This window comes from Lepidochelys olivacea, assembly GCF_965140295.1.
Source record: "Lepidochelys olivacea isolate rLepOli2 genome assembly, chromosome: 7".
NCBI classification, from domain to species: Eukaryota; Metazoa; Chordata; order Testudines; family Cheloniidae; genus Lepidochelys; species Lepidochelys olivacea.
Genome location: NC_140417.1, coordinates 61,646,905 through 61,663,494, shown reverse-complemented (window position 1 = coordinate 61,663,494; position 16,590 = coordinate 61,646,905). Strand labels below are relative to the sequence as shown.

The 16,590-nt window shown below is 39.4% G+C and overlaps 1 protein-coding gene across 2 annotated transcripts in view; it reads right to left on the bottom strand.

Moving 5' to 3' along the window:
* The window catches only part of VCL (vinculin), a 105,698-nt gene that overhangs the window by 54,305 nt on the left and 34,803 nt on the right, over window positions 1–16,590 (bottom strand). For both annotated transcript variants that reach the window (XM_084633101.1, XM_084633100.1), the window contains exon 2: window positions 6,847–6,917. In XM_084633101.1, coding sequence (XP_084489227.1) covers window positions 6,847–6,917 — 71 coding nt within the window. The remainder of the gene's footprint in view (window positions 1–6,846; window positions 6,918–16,590) is intronic.

Here is a 16,590-nt window from a genome sequence, read left to right as displayed (position 1 = left end):
TGAAAGGAGTTAAACTGTGTCATATTTTTTCTTTTCAGCCACACTAAGAAAGGCATTAAACAGGTCACCTATCCACCCAAATCAAAATAATAGGCTCAAAACTGCTGGATTTGCACTGCGGAATTTCATGGTCATTTGTATAAAAGTTCCAATGCAGGTAGGACTGTATTTCCCATTTGTGAACAATTGATATAAAAGTAAAAACTCTTTAAATCTTCATGTCAGCATGTGAATGGAATTTCTTAGCTGCAATGTAGTTTTAATTTAAAAAACATTGAGAAGATTTAGAGGTGGATTTGTGTTTTAATTGTACAAAGCCCAGTTTAGTGAAATGTTCCAAGTCCTCTCAAAATACTGCAACTTCGGATTCTGTGCCTCTGCCTGCAGGAATGGGGTTTTGTAAAAGAACAAAATAATTTATTGCCCAATTAAAAAAAATTAGTATGAGTTGAAAGACATTCAAAAAACACAATCACAGCACTCAACTGCTTTTTCCTCCAATGGGATCTATATAGAGTATGTTAAAAAAATTGAACAAAAATTAACGGCTAGATTTGGATTCAACCAGAGAACACAAAGCTTTTAAGCTACAAAATCATTCAGATGTTATTGGCTAAAGACAACTCTCTCATATCTTATGCTCTTATTTTGTAAAAAGTCAAATAGAGGGTCCATAATTATCTAGACAAGATTAATTACTACGCCAACACAAATTTCAGGTAGGTAGATTGTGGGTAGGTGTAAAGGACAAAAAATGTTTAGAAACTCATTCTTTTTTATGCTCAGTGCTATAGAAATAGTTAAGTAATGAACTAATTACAACTTATGATTCAATTTATTTTCTCCCACCCAGTAAAATTATTGGGGGACTTGAGGGAAGGCTGTAGGCTAAGATTTTATCAACACCAATCCAGGGGGAGGAGTGGATTTATTTTTTACATCTAGTGTTTAGATTTCTTATTCTTTTCTCAAAGATTTTGAGAGCAGTTTCCCCTCAACCTATATTAATGTCAGTTTATACATTCTGTAAAGCAAAAATACTAATCTAACACTTCTCTGCTAACATCAAGGCTATTTTTCAGGGTTTGGGGGCGGGGGAGCTTTGTTCATTTTAACATAGAGAATGCATGCTAATGACAATAATTTGAAATGGAAATGCCACCAGACAGAAAATGGTAGCTCTAGAAATCTGACTGCCAGACTTGTCAACTCACCTCTGCTGTAACATCAGACAGCAACACCACATTTATAGGGCAGATTAATTATATATAAATATACTTTGATACTCTTGTTTATAGACATGAGCGGAACATTAGGATGACTTGTGATGTAATTGGATCCGTATGTGTCAAAACGTCTATTTATTTTTTAAACACCAGAGCCAATCCTTAATTTTAAATCCCACACAAAAGCTCAGTTGCTAAAGATAAAGTTTAATTGCTGCAGGTGTGCCGATATATCTTTCTCATGTTTTATTCTCTGATGTACTTCCCTTCTGGTACAATTATTTTATATTACATTTCATTACAGTCAATGATATTTGCATCATTCTGTTGGAATTACTGACATTACAGCAGTTTCAAGCTTTTCTCATAATTACAAAAATGTTAAAGGACTCTTGGCAATCAATTATCATTTCTTCAGAAACTAGTTTCCATAAGTGCACAGGGTACACTTGCAATTTATAGCAACAGTGACATTTACCACAAGGAACACAATGTAAAGTTGACCAACAGCAATCTAGTTAGTAGAGTGGAAGTTTTCCAACATATTGTCAAACTGCTGTCAAGTTAGTGATAATTTTAAAATAACATTCGAATATTTTAATAGAATACCTCATACTGAACAGATATTTAAACCTAAAATCAAACAGGACATAAGCCTGAAAAATTAAATACCATTTGTTGAATGCTAGGTAATTCCTCAATGTTTCCAAAATGCTCTGTAAAAATGCTGCATGAAAGTAAGTAGTGCCTTCTGAATCCTTTCCAGGTTTGGTAGTTATATGGAAAACACACACATACAAACAATGGTTCAATGAAATTCTGTAGTCACTTGCGTGTTTGCTCAACTTTTCTAACTCATATTCTGTAACATGACCTCAAATAACCCATCAAACCTTATTTCCCATAGGCACCTCTTCTGAAGTGTTTTATTTGCAAGCTGCTCGTTATAGCAGCAAGAGTCAGTCTTAATATATCATTTTACAGCAGCGCTCATCCCAAAGGATCCCATGTGAAACAAATTACACCCAATGATCTCTTTATCCACCTCTGAGATGGACTAGGGCAATTGGTTGATAGTATGTAGAAACAAAACAATACGTCAGGGCAGGAAGTTAACACTCAAGTTATTTTTTAAAGTTTCATCCAAAATTACTTAGCCTGCTAAATCTCATTTCCAAAAGTATCTCAGAAGTTAGGAGCCTTTGAAAATTCTACCCTTTGTCCAAATGAAACTAATTACTTAAGTGCCATTCAGCTAGGACACAGGATTCAGAGACTCTTCTCTTGCCTTCACTAAAATTCCCATGGCATGCCTCATAAGAAATCATGACCTTTTCGGGTCTCACACAAAATATGAAACCTCTAACAAGATAGATCCATTTAACATCATAAAAGGCATCCCTCAATACCAACTACAATGGAAGTGTGCCATCTATTTAATTCACTAGTAGCACTGCCTACAACAGACTGAGCAGGAGATCTGTAAGGAGTATCTCCAACTCAAATATAGACCTGGCCTAACCAATCTGATAGGGTCACAGCCCAAGGTAAAGTGGCTACACATTTTCCACAAAAAAGCTCCAAGTTCCCTGAACTGAATGATTATCCCCTGGCACTATGATGAAGGGCTATAGCATAGAACCTTATGATAAATCATTAGAAGAATAAGGATATTCAGCAAGTGAAAGATACTGCATTTTAGACACTAAAATGTAGCTGCAATAAACTCATCATAACAAGGAGCATTTTTTCATTCCTGCAAGTACCTAACATACTTTCAACATTGTTTAAATGACAGTACCAATTTCTTGCAAGGTCTTAAATTTCTACAGTTTTGCCATATCACACAAAAAAGTCAGGTCACTTTACTGATAAAAGCATTTTTGTTATTAACAAGAGAATAAAATGTAAGAGCCCTCTCTGCTGCAAATTCTGGGCACAGCAATAGTAAAGACTAATCATTTTTTAGTATACAATTCCAATATTAGTAATTAAGGAACAGTTATTTAACTACATAGGTATCTATGTGAAACACTATGCTCTATTTTAGTACCATTAGGAAGTGTGCCAAAGCAAACCTAGCCATGTGAAAAGATATTAAAATAGTTCATAACCCATCCACAAGGATGTCATTTGTGGTAGCTAGTTTGTAACTCAAGAAAGTTACAACTAGAGCTGTCAAGTGATTAAAAAAATTAAACACAATTAATCGCAGTTTTAATCACACTGTTAAACAATATTAGAATACCATTTATTTAAATAATTTTGGGGTTTTCTATATTTTCAAATACAAGATCGTGGCTTGGGGCTCTGGACTTCAGCCCTGCTCGGGAGCTGCTCCAACCCCACCACCACCCAGGGAGCTGCGGGCTGGGGCTGCTCCAACTCCCCCGCTGCCAATGCCTCCTGTCCCACCCACAGCTATGTGATTAACACGTAAAAAAAAAAAGTTAATTTTGCTTTCAGTTAATTACAGGCATTAACTGCAATTAATTGATAGCCCCAAAAATAACCCAAATTACATAACTGATATATTTGTACTTATTATACTGCATACCAGTGCTTATCAAAAATGGTGGTTCTGTGAAAGTCTGCATATTTATGACAATTTTTATGTTCAGATATTAAATTCTTTAGATTCTGTAAAGAATCAGAAATAACACAATTGTAGTGGAATAATTAACTGTCTGGAGGTCTTTAGGTATCACAGCAATACTCAACGTCAGACATATATATCAATTAAGCATGCACTCCTGTTACCAAGGTTTTACTTTTGTTCTTACAACAGAATAAGGTCTATAATAAAAGCTGTGAATATACTTTTAGCCACTGTTATGATCTAATCAAATTATCAAATGCTCAAAAGAACCTGAGAGACCCAGACTGTCTCTTAAAGAAATGTGATGTAATGGTGCACATTTAACCAGCAAAAGTAAACTCTGTATTCTAGACTTCAGCATTGTTAATTACTAACTTTTGTGGGCAGTACATGTTATTTTCTTACAAGCAAAAGATAAGGGAATACAACACAGTTGAGGCAGCACAAGTTAAGTTACAGTAGGTATACAACATTATAAAGATTATATGTTTTTATTATTGTAAAATCACAATCCATTTTGCTCATTTTTCCTTAAACACTTCAGATATTTAAGACACGGGCAATAAATAGTTTCATTTCTCTTAACTTTTATTCTAACAAACCTCATTTCTGTGGACTGCACTTGTTTTTGCAACCATAGTGATGAAATACATTGGCTTCAGTCACAAATACCTATTCAGTATTACTTTAACATCAGCAAATTTGTTTTCAAAATGAGCTATGTAGATCACTAAAACCATGTTTTCAAAATGATCAAAGTTAACTGACAACACTAAAATTTTTGAAGAACGCTACAGACAAAACATATTCTACAATATAAAGTTGTGTTATTGTTTCTCTGTAGTAGACCATCTAAAACAAGAAAATCTAGAACTTTTTCACCTACTTTGCAAGCAAATTTTAAGACAAGGGAACAAAATTATTCACCTGTACTGCTTTATTTTGTGCTCCCAATTAGAAAAAAGTGACCATCTTCTATTTTACCTATGTATTGATGCTATTTCCATTTCCTCCCCCAGCTTGGCAGCCCCTCAAAAATGCTGAAACAGCAAAATGCAGAGGACATATCAAAATCATTAAAATACACTAAAGAAAGGATTTGACCAGAAAGTTGTACTGTAACCATTACTTTATAAAAATTTATATTTTAGCACCAACCAAATATTGTACTGACAAAATACATAAGTAATCTCTCCACAACCACCTCTCGGTGTAAGCCAAGTTTACCCATGTGGGCAGAGGTCTACTAATTATGCAGCTTTATTCAGAACACTGACCGCTTAGGCCCGTTTCCCAAATATACAGATTTTTTTTATGTCCATTTTAAAAGACGCGAGTAAGTCTGATACCTGTTTTCAGTCCATTTTTTACTTCTGTTCCCAGCTGGAATAATCATCTACATGAACAAACATTTCAGAGATAAAATATAAAAGCCCAGTCTTATACAAGTACACTGTTTTGCTAACTGTTTTGATACTTGGCAAAATATTTATTTTTAAAAATGAATTTGTTCAGGGTTTACCCAATATCTACTGCTTAGATATCCTTCACAAAACTTCCAACACAATTCCGCTTCACTCTAACATATACTGACTTAATGACGGATACTTAAAACATTTCCACAAAGCAGTGGTGGCTCACTAAATTCCAGGAAAGTTATTAATTTCTTCCACCTGCTTCTTCTATCACGCTCCTAAACAAAGGGTATCAACTAAACCATGGCTTCACTTTATTATCTCTATATACATCTTGGACAGCAAAGGGCAACAAAATAAACCATTTTGCATAACTTTAAAGGAGCAGCAATACAAAAAATGTAAGCCTCCAAAACAATAAACATAGCCCTGCCATGCATGTAAATCTTCACAAACTCTTAGAAAATTATTCAAAGATGTTTCTCTTTGAGAACCATTCTGTTCCCCTCCTCCCATACACACACACTCACAGTACTCATTTGTTTATTATTTTAGTATTTGGTTCAGTAGTTTCCGCTTCTAGTTTTTGAGCATCTTGTCTCTCTCTCTCTCTCTCAAGAAAACATTAGCATATTCAGTGACTTAGCATGTGCCAGCAGAAATTGCTAATAAAGAAAACACTGAATTCAAGGGGGTGGCTGGGTAAGGGAAGTCTTTTCAATGAGAGTTTGTCATTTGACAATGACAGGTGTGGCAGTTTAATGACCACTAAAAAGTGATGTTTCATTTTTAAGACTCAAGGCCACAGAGGAGAAAATCATTTATCTTCAGTTCTGAGCCATGAACTTAATTAGAAGTGAGTTAGTTTTTAGTCAGTTAGTTTTTAGGTGTCTTAAAAATATTTCCAAGTCCTGTTATGCAGCAACTGGTTATGCAGTCACTGACATACTCCTCCTCCAGCCAAAAGAATGGAAAACACTTATGGGGAGAACAGCACTAAATGTCAGAAAAAGCTCTTTAGCACAGCTTAATACCAATGCACGGAGAAATACTGTGCGCCCTCCATCAGTGTCCCTCCAGAGGGAAAGAAACGTACCATGGGGGGGGGAAGGGGGGAAGAAGGGGGGAAGCTACCCATACAAGTATAGGCTAGCAAAGTAGCTATCTCTGGCAGAGATTTGGCACCTGGCTACTCCTGTTAGCAAAAGCCTACAATGTTTCTGCCTAAGGACAGGCCTACACTACAGCCGGGACTGACGCCCTGAGATGGTTCCACCGGCAGTCGATTTAGCAGGTCTAGTGAAGGGCTGCAAAATCAACAGCAGATCGCTCTCCAGTCGACCCCTGTACTCTACCCCGGACAAGAAGAGTAAGGTAAGTCGACAGGAGAGTTATTCACGTAGCTAGAGTTGCGTAGCATAGGCCGACTTACCGCGGTAGTGTAGACATTGCCTGAGCAAGTAAATGAGACCAGAAGTAAAAGGTATATTAAAATAAAGGCCATTAAAAATAAAGTCCCCCTCCCCCTCACTGTAAAGAAACATTTACTTCTAGATGTAGGTTCCTGTACCTATGACAGACATTTTGAATATGTTGATAAACTTACTTGATAAAGGCTGGTGGCATGTCCCTTTTCAAAATCTGGTCTTCGGTTGTCTGCACTGTTTCTTTTCCAACCTGTATGAAAAATCCAAGAGTCATATTTAACCCCTCAGCTTTGGATTCAGTTTAATGCTTACATCAATCAGATCATATACCAACAAAAGGAACTAGTAACTGACAAGCCCTTTTATTAGTTTTGGTCATGTTTATATAGCGCAGGGATCGGCAACCTTTGGCATGCAGCCCACCAGGGTAAGCCCCCTTGGCGGAGCGGGCCAGGCCAGTTTGTTTACCAGCTGCATCCGCAGGTTCGGCCGATCATGGCTCCCACTGGCCGCGGTTCGCCACTCCAGGCCAGTGGGGGCTGCGAAAAGCAGGGGCCAGCACATCCCTTGGCCTGCACCACTTCCCGCAGCCCCCATCGGCCTGGAGTGGCGAACTGCAGCCAGTGGGAGCCGCAATCAGCCAAACCTGCAGACACTGCAGGTAAACAAACTGGCCCGGCCTGCCAGGAGGCTTACCCTTGTGGGCTGCTTGCCAAACATTGCGGATCCTTGGTATAGAGTTTTGAATATGTAAAGCATTATATAGGCGCTAAATAGTAGAATTTTTAAAAAGTTTACTCTTTTTGGAAAGCATTAAATTCATGGACAATAAACAGCTTGTTAATCACTGTGCAAGTTTTGTGGAGTGCAGTATGGTAATGCTCTCTGTACAGATCTGGTCAAATTAATAATACCAATACAAACATTGCTTTCCAAAATTGCTGCAGTCAAGTTTCGAGGAAACAATTCTCGCTACTGCTGAAAGACAATTCTTTTTTTACAGGTAATATGCATTTCAAGAACACCAGCTGCAGCACTGAGCCATAAAAATAGCTAATCATTTTTATAAAGCAAACAACATGAGTTGCATATTTAGTCTTATAGCAATCTTATTTATGGGTTTGTGGGGTTCCACTTATGTGAGCATGCGTATATGCTAAATGAGAGCACTTTTTAAAAGTACATATTAATAGCCAAATAAAACTGGACATTGCATCATTAGTGTAAGTACATCAACATGACCTTGGTGCTAGTCACATTATCGTGTATTATAAATAAAGACATTTTATGTCCTGTGTGACACCTCTACTAAATCTCAATGCAGAAACAGAGAAGCAGCTAGTTTGGTTTTTCCCCCTACAAAAATTGTAAGAAAAAAAATCATAATTTCTTGCACAATTATGCAAGAAAAGAGAAGGAACTTTATATCCCCAATAACCTTTGCAGGCTTGCCAATAAAATGTGAATCAGAAAGAAGACTCCAAGGTAAAAAACAAACAAAACAAATACCTCTTCTACCCTTCGACCTGACTAGCCTATTAGGAAGTAAACACACGCACACACACTATAGATTATCCTCAGGCAAAAATAATGGTGCACAAGTTTCCCCTTACAGTTAACAATTATGGGACTAAACTAAGATCAGGGTAACAACATTCACTGTTTTCATACACAATAGCTCTTGTGTTACACAAATCTTTTAAATCAGCAGCTGGTTCTCTGTGGTCTATGAGATCATAAACTTGACAGAGTATTTCCAGTTGCATTGTTCACTGTATTTTCCAGCTGAATAAACCATTCAGCAAGGCCCAGGGAAGCAGAAGGTCTTTAACCCAGACACTAGTTTGTATTAAGTGCTTCCAGGACTGCCTGAGCTACAGACAAGACAACATTGTATCCTAATTTTTACTGTACCCACAAATATGTTTTAACATACAATCATTAAACCGAAGAGGTTTGCCTGAGTTATATATACTCCCAGACTGAAGAGATGTTAAAGCTGGTGCATATTATTAAAACTTTTGTCAGAATCCATAAGACACACACACAGCTTCCACACGGCTGCTATTCTGAAACCTCAACACTTGACTGTCTTTCAGGAGTACAAGCTACACTCTGCTCACCAGCACTGTCCCCATTTGACCTTTTCAGTACAGTTCTAAACATTACAGGGACAAGACACAGGAAAATATAGCCCTGACATTTTCTAGTTCTTACACGAAAAAACAGTCCACGTTTACCACTAACATACATATTGTAACTTAGGAGTGCTACACTTGCAAGGTACAGGAGTCATTTCCGCCCTTGGATACATAACAGAAACTCCCACTGAAGACCATCAGAGCTGTGTGAATATTTGAGAAAAGAATATCCATACTTCATGTGGAGGTAGTTCTCAATTTCTTTTTTGCATATATGCAGACTATAACAAGTCAAAATAAATTATAAACATCTGTGTCTTTTGCATTCAAAGTTGGTATAATAGAGCTGGGAAGTCATCTGTTTACCCATCCCATGAAAATTTGAGATTTTGAAATTTTTTCCAAACCCTAGCTGGGATGAGAAAAGTAGAAATCTCAAAATTTTTTCAAACCAAAAACTTGGGAAAAAAAAGTCTGTTTGGGTCAACAGAAATACAGATAATTTCAATACATTTCAGTTTGATTTTGGCTTTTTTTAAAATGGTTTTACTGTCATTTTGAATGAAAAAAATTTTTTTATTAGAAAATTTAAAAAAACATTCAAGTCAAGAAATTTGTTAAAATCAGCCCATTCCTACAAACTGTTTTGATGAATCAGCATTTTCCTGACAAAAAATAACGAGGAGTCCTTCTGGCACCTTAGAGACGAACAAATTTATTTAGTCTCTAAGGTGCCACAAGGACTTCTCGTTGCTTTTGCTAATACAGACTAATATGGCTACCAATCTGAAACCTGACAAAAAAAATGTTTCTGAAAAATTCCCAAACAGCTCTACTGCATAATAGACTCATAGACTTTACAGTCAGAAGGGACCACCATGATCGTCTAGTCTGACCTCCTGCACAACGCAGGCCACAGAATCTCACCCACCCACTCCTGTAATAAACCCCTAACCTATGTCTGAGCTATTGAAGTCTTCAAATCATGGTTTAAAGACTTCAAGGTGCAGAGAATCCTCCAGCAAGTGACAAGTGCCCCACGCTACAGAGGAAGGCGAAAAACTCCCAGGCTCTCTGCCAATTTGCACTTGTGGAAAATTCCTTCCTGACCCCAAATATGGCGATCAGCTAAACCCTGAGCATGTGGACAAGACTCACCAGCCAGACGCCCACAAAAGAATTCTCTGTAGTAACTCAGATCCCACCCCATCTAACAACCCATTATAGGCCATTGGGCATATTTACCCCTAATAGTCAAAGATCAATTAATTCCCAAAATTAGGCTATCCCATCATACCATCCCCTCCATAAATTTATCAAGCTTAATCTTGAAGCCAGATATGTCTTTTGCCCCCACTGCTTCCCTTGGAAGGCTGTTCCAGAACTTCCCTCCTCTGATGGTTAGAAATATTTGTTTAATTTCAAGTCTAAACTTCCTGATGGCCAGTTTATATCCATTTCTTCTTGTGTCCACATTGGTTCTGAGCTTAAATAATTCCTCTTCCTCCCTAGTATTTATCCCTCTGATATATTTATAGAGAGCAATCATATCTCCCCTCAGCCTTCTTTTGTTAGGCTAAACGAGCCCAGCTCTTTGAGTCTCCTTTCATAAAACCAGTTTTCCATTCCTCGGATCATCCTAGTATCCCTTCTCTGTACCAGTTTGAATTCATCCTTCTTAAACACTGGAGACCAGAACTGCACACAATATTCCAGGTGAGGTCTCACCAGTGCCTTGTATAATGGTACTAACATGTCCTTATCTCTACTGGAAATACCTCGCCTGATGCATCCCCAGACCGCATTAGCTTTTTTCATGGCCATATCACATTGGTGACTCATAGTTATCCTGTCAACCAATACTCTGAGCTCTTTCTCCTCCTCCATTACTTCCAGTGATGTGTCCCCAATTTATAACTTAAATTCTTGTTATTAATCCCTAAATGCATGACCTCGCACTTTTCACTATTAAATTTCATCCTATTACTATTACTCCAGTTTACAAGGTCATCCAGATCTTCCTATATGATATCCCGATCCTTCTCTATATTGGCAATACCTCCCAGCTTTATGTCATCTGCAAACTTTATTAGTACACTCCCACTTTTTGTGCCGAGGTCAGTAATAAAAAGATTAAATTAAGATTGAGCCCAAAACCGGTCCCTGAGGAACTCCACTAGTAACCTCCTTCCAGCCTGACAGTTCACTTTTCAGTATGACCCATTGTAGTCTCCCCTTTAACCAGCTCCTTATCCACCTTTCAGTTTTCATTTTGATCCCCATCTTTTCCAATTTAACTAATAATTCCCCATGTGGAACCATATCAAATGCCTTACTGAAATCGAAGTAAATTAGATCCCCTGCATTTCCTTTGTCTAAAAAATCTGTTACCTTCTCAAAGAAGGAGATCAGGTTGGTTTGGCATAATCTACCTTCTGTAAAACCATGTTGTATTTTGTCCCATTTACCATTGACCTCAATCATAGATGTCTTTAACTACTTTCTCCTTCAAAATTTTTTCCAAGACCTTGCATACTACAGATGTCAAACTAACAGGGCTGTAGTTACCATGATCACTGTTTTTCCTTTCTTAAAAATAAGAACGTTAGCAATTCTCCAGTCATACGGTACAACCCCTGAGTTTACAGATTCATTAAAAATTCTTCCTAATGGGCTTGCAATTTCATGTGCCAGTTGCTTTAATATTCTCGGAAGAAGATTATCTGGGCTCCCCGATTTAGTCCCATTAAGATGTTTGAGTTTGGCTTCTACCTCGGATGTGGTAATATCTACCTCCATATCCTCATTCCCATTTGTCATCCTGCCATTATCCCTAAGCTCCTCATTAGCCTCATTAAAGACTGAGAGAAAGTATTTGTTTAGATATTGGGCCATGACTAGATTATCCTTAACCTCCACTCCATCCTCAGTGTTTAGCAGTCCCACTTCTTCTTTCTTTTTCTTCTTCTGATTTGTATGGCCATAGAACCTTTTACTGTTGGTTTTAATTCCCTTTGCAAGGTTCAACTCTACATAGCTTTTGCCTTTTCTCACTTTATCCCTACATGTTCTGACCTCAATAAGGTAGCTTTCCTTGCTGATCACTCCCATCTTCCACTCCTTGTAGGCTTTCTGCTTTTTCTTAATCACCTCTCTGAGATGCTTGCTCATCCAGCTTGGTCTACAACTCCTGCCTATGAATTTTTTCCCCTTTCTTGGGATGCAGGCTTCTGATAGTTTCTGCAAATTTGACTTGAAGTAATTCCAGGCCTCCTCCGCCTTTAGATCCACAAGTTCTTCAGTCCAATCCACTTCCCTAACTAATTTCCTTAATTTTTGAAAATCAGCCCTTTTGAAATCAAAAACCCTAGTTGCAGATTTATTTTTTTTAATCCTTCCGTTCAGTTTGAACTGAATTAGCTCATGATCACTTGAACCAAGATTGTCCCCTACAACCATTTCTTCTATGAGGTCTTCACTATTCACCAAAACCAAATCTAAAATGACATCCCCTCTTGTTGGTTCAGCAACTACTTGGTGAAGAAATCCATCAGCTATCGCATCCAGGAAAATCTGAGCCCTATTACTACTAGCACTTGTCTCCAGTCAATATCTGGGAAGTTAAAGTCTCCCATGATCACACAATTCCCATTAGTATTTACTTCATTAAAAACATTAAAGAGGGCCCTATCCATATCCAAATCAGATCCAGGTGGTCTATATCATACCCCAAGCACTATCTCAGGGAAGGCTCCAGTAGCTTTCTTCCCCAATGTAATTTTTGCCCACACAGACTCTATCTTATCCATTCCATCACTTCTTATTTCTTTACAGTCTACCTCATCATTGATATACAATGCTACTCCACCACCTTTGCCTTTATTCCTGTCTTTCTTGAATAGCACATACCCTTCAATACCTGTACTCCAGTCATGACTACTATTCCACCATGTTTCTGTTATCCCTATAATATCTGGTTTCACTTCCTGCACCAGTAGTTCTAGTTACTCTATTTTGTTACCTAGACTCCTCTCATTGGTGTACAAACATCTTAATTTTTGCTGTTTGGCTTCGCCCACATTCTTTACCCAATTAGGCACAGACATTCCACTGCCAGAATCACCTATTAGACTGGTATCTACACTACCCTTCCTCCTTATGTCCATTCTCCTACCCACGGCTGTATCCTTTCTTACTTCGTTTTCTTCTCTCTCAATGTTAAAATCCGGTGTGGAGATTACCTGGACATCTCCCGACCATCTCCCTCAAATTCCTAGTTTAAAGCTCTCTTAATCAGTTGTGCCAGCCTCCATCTTAGAAGTCTATTTCTCTCCCTACTCAGGTGAAGACCATCCGAGAGAACAGTCCTCTGTCCACGAATGCCTCCCAGTGGCCATACATCCCAAAGCCCTCCTTATAGCACCACTGCCTAAGCCATCTGTTGATCATCATAATCTTGTCACACCTTTGTTGCCCTTCTCTAGGAATAGGCAGAATCCCACTGAGCCTCGATTTCCTTAAGCATCTTCCCCAGGCTGGCATAGTCTCCCTTGATACGTTCCAGAGAGAATCTAGCCCTATCATTTGTTCCCACATGAAGGACAATCAGTGGATTCTCTCTCGCTCCCATTAGGATCCTTTTCAACCTCAGGTCCACATCCCATATCTTAGCACCTGGCAAAAAACACACCCTTCTACTCTCTGGATCAGCTCTGGTTACAGGCCTGTCTAGTCTTCTCAGTAAGGAGTCCCCAATCATGTAGACCTGCCTTTTCCTGGTGATGGTGAGATTCTCCAGTCTATCCCCTGTTCCCTCTGGCTGCAAGTCCTCTCGATTCCTATTCTCCCTTGCAATTCTCTGCAACCCATCCTGTATCCTCCTGGGGCTCATATTTGGTGTTGTTATCTCCACTGACTCTTCCCCTCTTCCTATAGAATTAGCTGCTCTTCTCTTCTTCCTTGCCCTCCCACCTTCAGTGACCACCTGCTGTGCCCCTTCTTCATTTTTCAACTCCGCAAACCTGTTCCTGAGCTCTATTTCTCCTTCACTAGCCCAGGGTGCAGGAATGGGCAAACTTTTCGGCCCACCACACCTGGGAATAGAAATTGTATGGCAGGCCATGAATGCTCAGAAAATAGGGGTTGGAGTGTGTGTGGAGGGTGAGGGCTCTAGTTGGGGGTGCGGGCTCCTGGGTGGGGCCAGAAATGAAGACTTCAGAATGCAGGAGGGGACTCGGAGTCGGGGCGGGGGAGGGCTCTGGCCGGGGTGTGGGCTCTGGGATGGGGCTGGGGATGAGGAGTTTGGGGTGTAGGAGGGTGTTCTGGGCTGGGATCGAGAGGTTCGGAGGGCAGGAGGGGAATCAGGGCTGGGGGAGGGGGTTGGGATGCAGGAAGAGGTGCAGGCTCTGGCTGTGGTTGTGGGCTCCGGGCTGGGATCAAGGGGTTCAGAGAGTAGAAGGGGGATCAGGGATGGGGCAGGGGGATGGGGCAGGGGGAGAGGCTCAGAGGTGCAGGCTCCGGGCGGCGCGTACCTCAAGCGGCTCCTGGAAGCAGCGGCATGTCCCTTCTCCAGCTCTCACACAGAGGCACAGCCAGATGGCTCTCCACGCTGCCCCGTCCGCAGGCACCACCCCTGCTGCTCCCACTGGCGCGCTGGAGGGGAACCATGCCACGGCTTCCAGGAGCTGCGTGGAGCAGCCCTGGACCCTGTGCCCCAGCTTAAAAGCTTGTTTAAAACAAGATCTGTTTTCCATGAAATTATTCACCGGTGTCAAACAACAAGACCAAAAAAAAAAAAGGGGAGGGGGGGGAGGAGAGAGGCAGCAGTCGACTTTCATCCTTACTATTAAAGACCATAACAAATAAATTCAGGTGCTGTAGCTGAACACCAGTGTGGCCAGGAGTTTGTCAGCTGGATAACTGATAAAAAGCGAAGAGGTAAATAAACAAATTTAGCATAACAAATGCTAGGAATGGCTTGTGCAGAAAATGACCTTATCTACCGAACTTGTCTAGTTTATATCCAAGAAATATATCATCACTACCCCAAACCACATGCATATGCATTAAGCCAGCAACAGGATTTTAAAATATTTCCAGATTTTAAAGCAAGCCAATAAGGAATACACAGACTGTGAAAAAGAAGATGTTTTAGCAATTGTGTGTTAAAACTCATGTCAGAAATTATCTACTTATCTGTGCAACTCAATCAAATCCTCTGCAACTTCTGCAGTTTCTCATCTTCCTCATCTCTTAGGAATTTGTCTTGAAAACAAATACTAATGACCCACTGAAGCATTAAAGGGCAAATGGAAAACAACTTCCTGGTTACACACATATCAGGACCCACATTAATGTCAAACTGCAATATCCAGAGCAAAATATTTAGGCTGTAGGAGCTGATGGTCAATATCATTTCTGTGAGCCCTAAAACAATAAAAAATGGCCTCCGCTGCAAGGCTAAAAATAAGCATCTGTCAAATGCTATTGAAATCAGCCAGCAATTATGATAAATTTATGCCAGTCTCCTGTTTGTATAGAACTGCTAAGTTTGAGGTCCGGTAACAGAAAATATTTACTACACTGGGTGAGATTATCAGATGCTTTATTCAGATCACTCTGATCTGAGACTGTAAACTCAATGTTTAATTTGCAGTTTATTTTATATATTTATTTAGCATGTAAATACAGGACCAAATTTAGCAACCACACACAATAGTAGCCACTGAAACATGGCAAAACATTTGGCTCCTATAGGCAATCAACAGCATTTTTTAAATATGGCTCAAGTTCGAAGTTGCTCTATGGGACTCGGTCCCCATATACCGCCACCCAGCAGGATTTAATTTAAAAAATTACCGAAGAATAAACTAGGGCACGCTCTGGTTTAGCAATAAAAAACTGAATTTTCTGAATAAAGATACATAGAGTTTAGATGGCTCATGAAAGCTGTCAGATTTAATGCAGTTTTCACTTGTCACTCCTCAATCCCAATAAATAGTCTGATGGGATGATGACCTCAGCATCCTATAGAGAAGGTGTAGTATGCTTTACGAGCAAGAATGAATGAAGACTATGGAGGACTCGTGAACAGGCTATTTTAGGAGAACACCCGTTTTACAGGCTACTCCCTGCCCGCTACTCCAGTTCATTGACGTCAGTGGGACTACTCACATATTTAAAACTAATTTGTTAAATCAAGGTCCTAATAAAGCAAATAGAAACATCTAGCCATTTTACAATGTATTTATCCAAATTGAAATAATCTTGAAAATTAGTTAATAAATAATCTAGGAATAATGAGGAAAAACACAGCCTAACCGCTTTATTCTAGTGCAGTGGTTCTCAGCCAAGGGTACACATACCCTTGGGGGTACGCAGAGGTCTTCCAGGGAGTACATCAACTCATCTAGATATTTGCCTAGTTTTACAACAGGCTACATAAAAAGCACTAGTTAAGTCAATACAAACTAAATTTGATACAGATAATGACTTGTTTATACTGCTCTATACACTAAAATGTACTGTGACAGGGTCGGGCCAGATGGCTATAGGAGAGTAAAAGAAGGCAGATATATTAGCCCCAGCCTAAGTAGGTCCCTTTTCCCTGGGTAAGGGAACAGGCATGGTTCCAGAACAATCAGGAACCTTCTGTCAATTAAGACAGGCTGATTAGAACACCTGCAGCCAATCAAGAAGCTGCTAGAATCAATTAAGGCAGGCTAATCAGGGCACCTGGGTTTTAAAAAGGAGCTCACTTCAGTTTGTGGTGTGCGTGTGAGG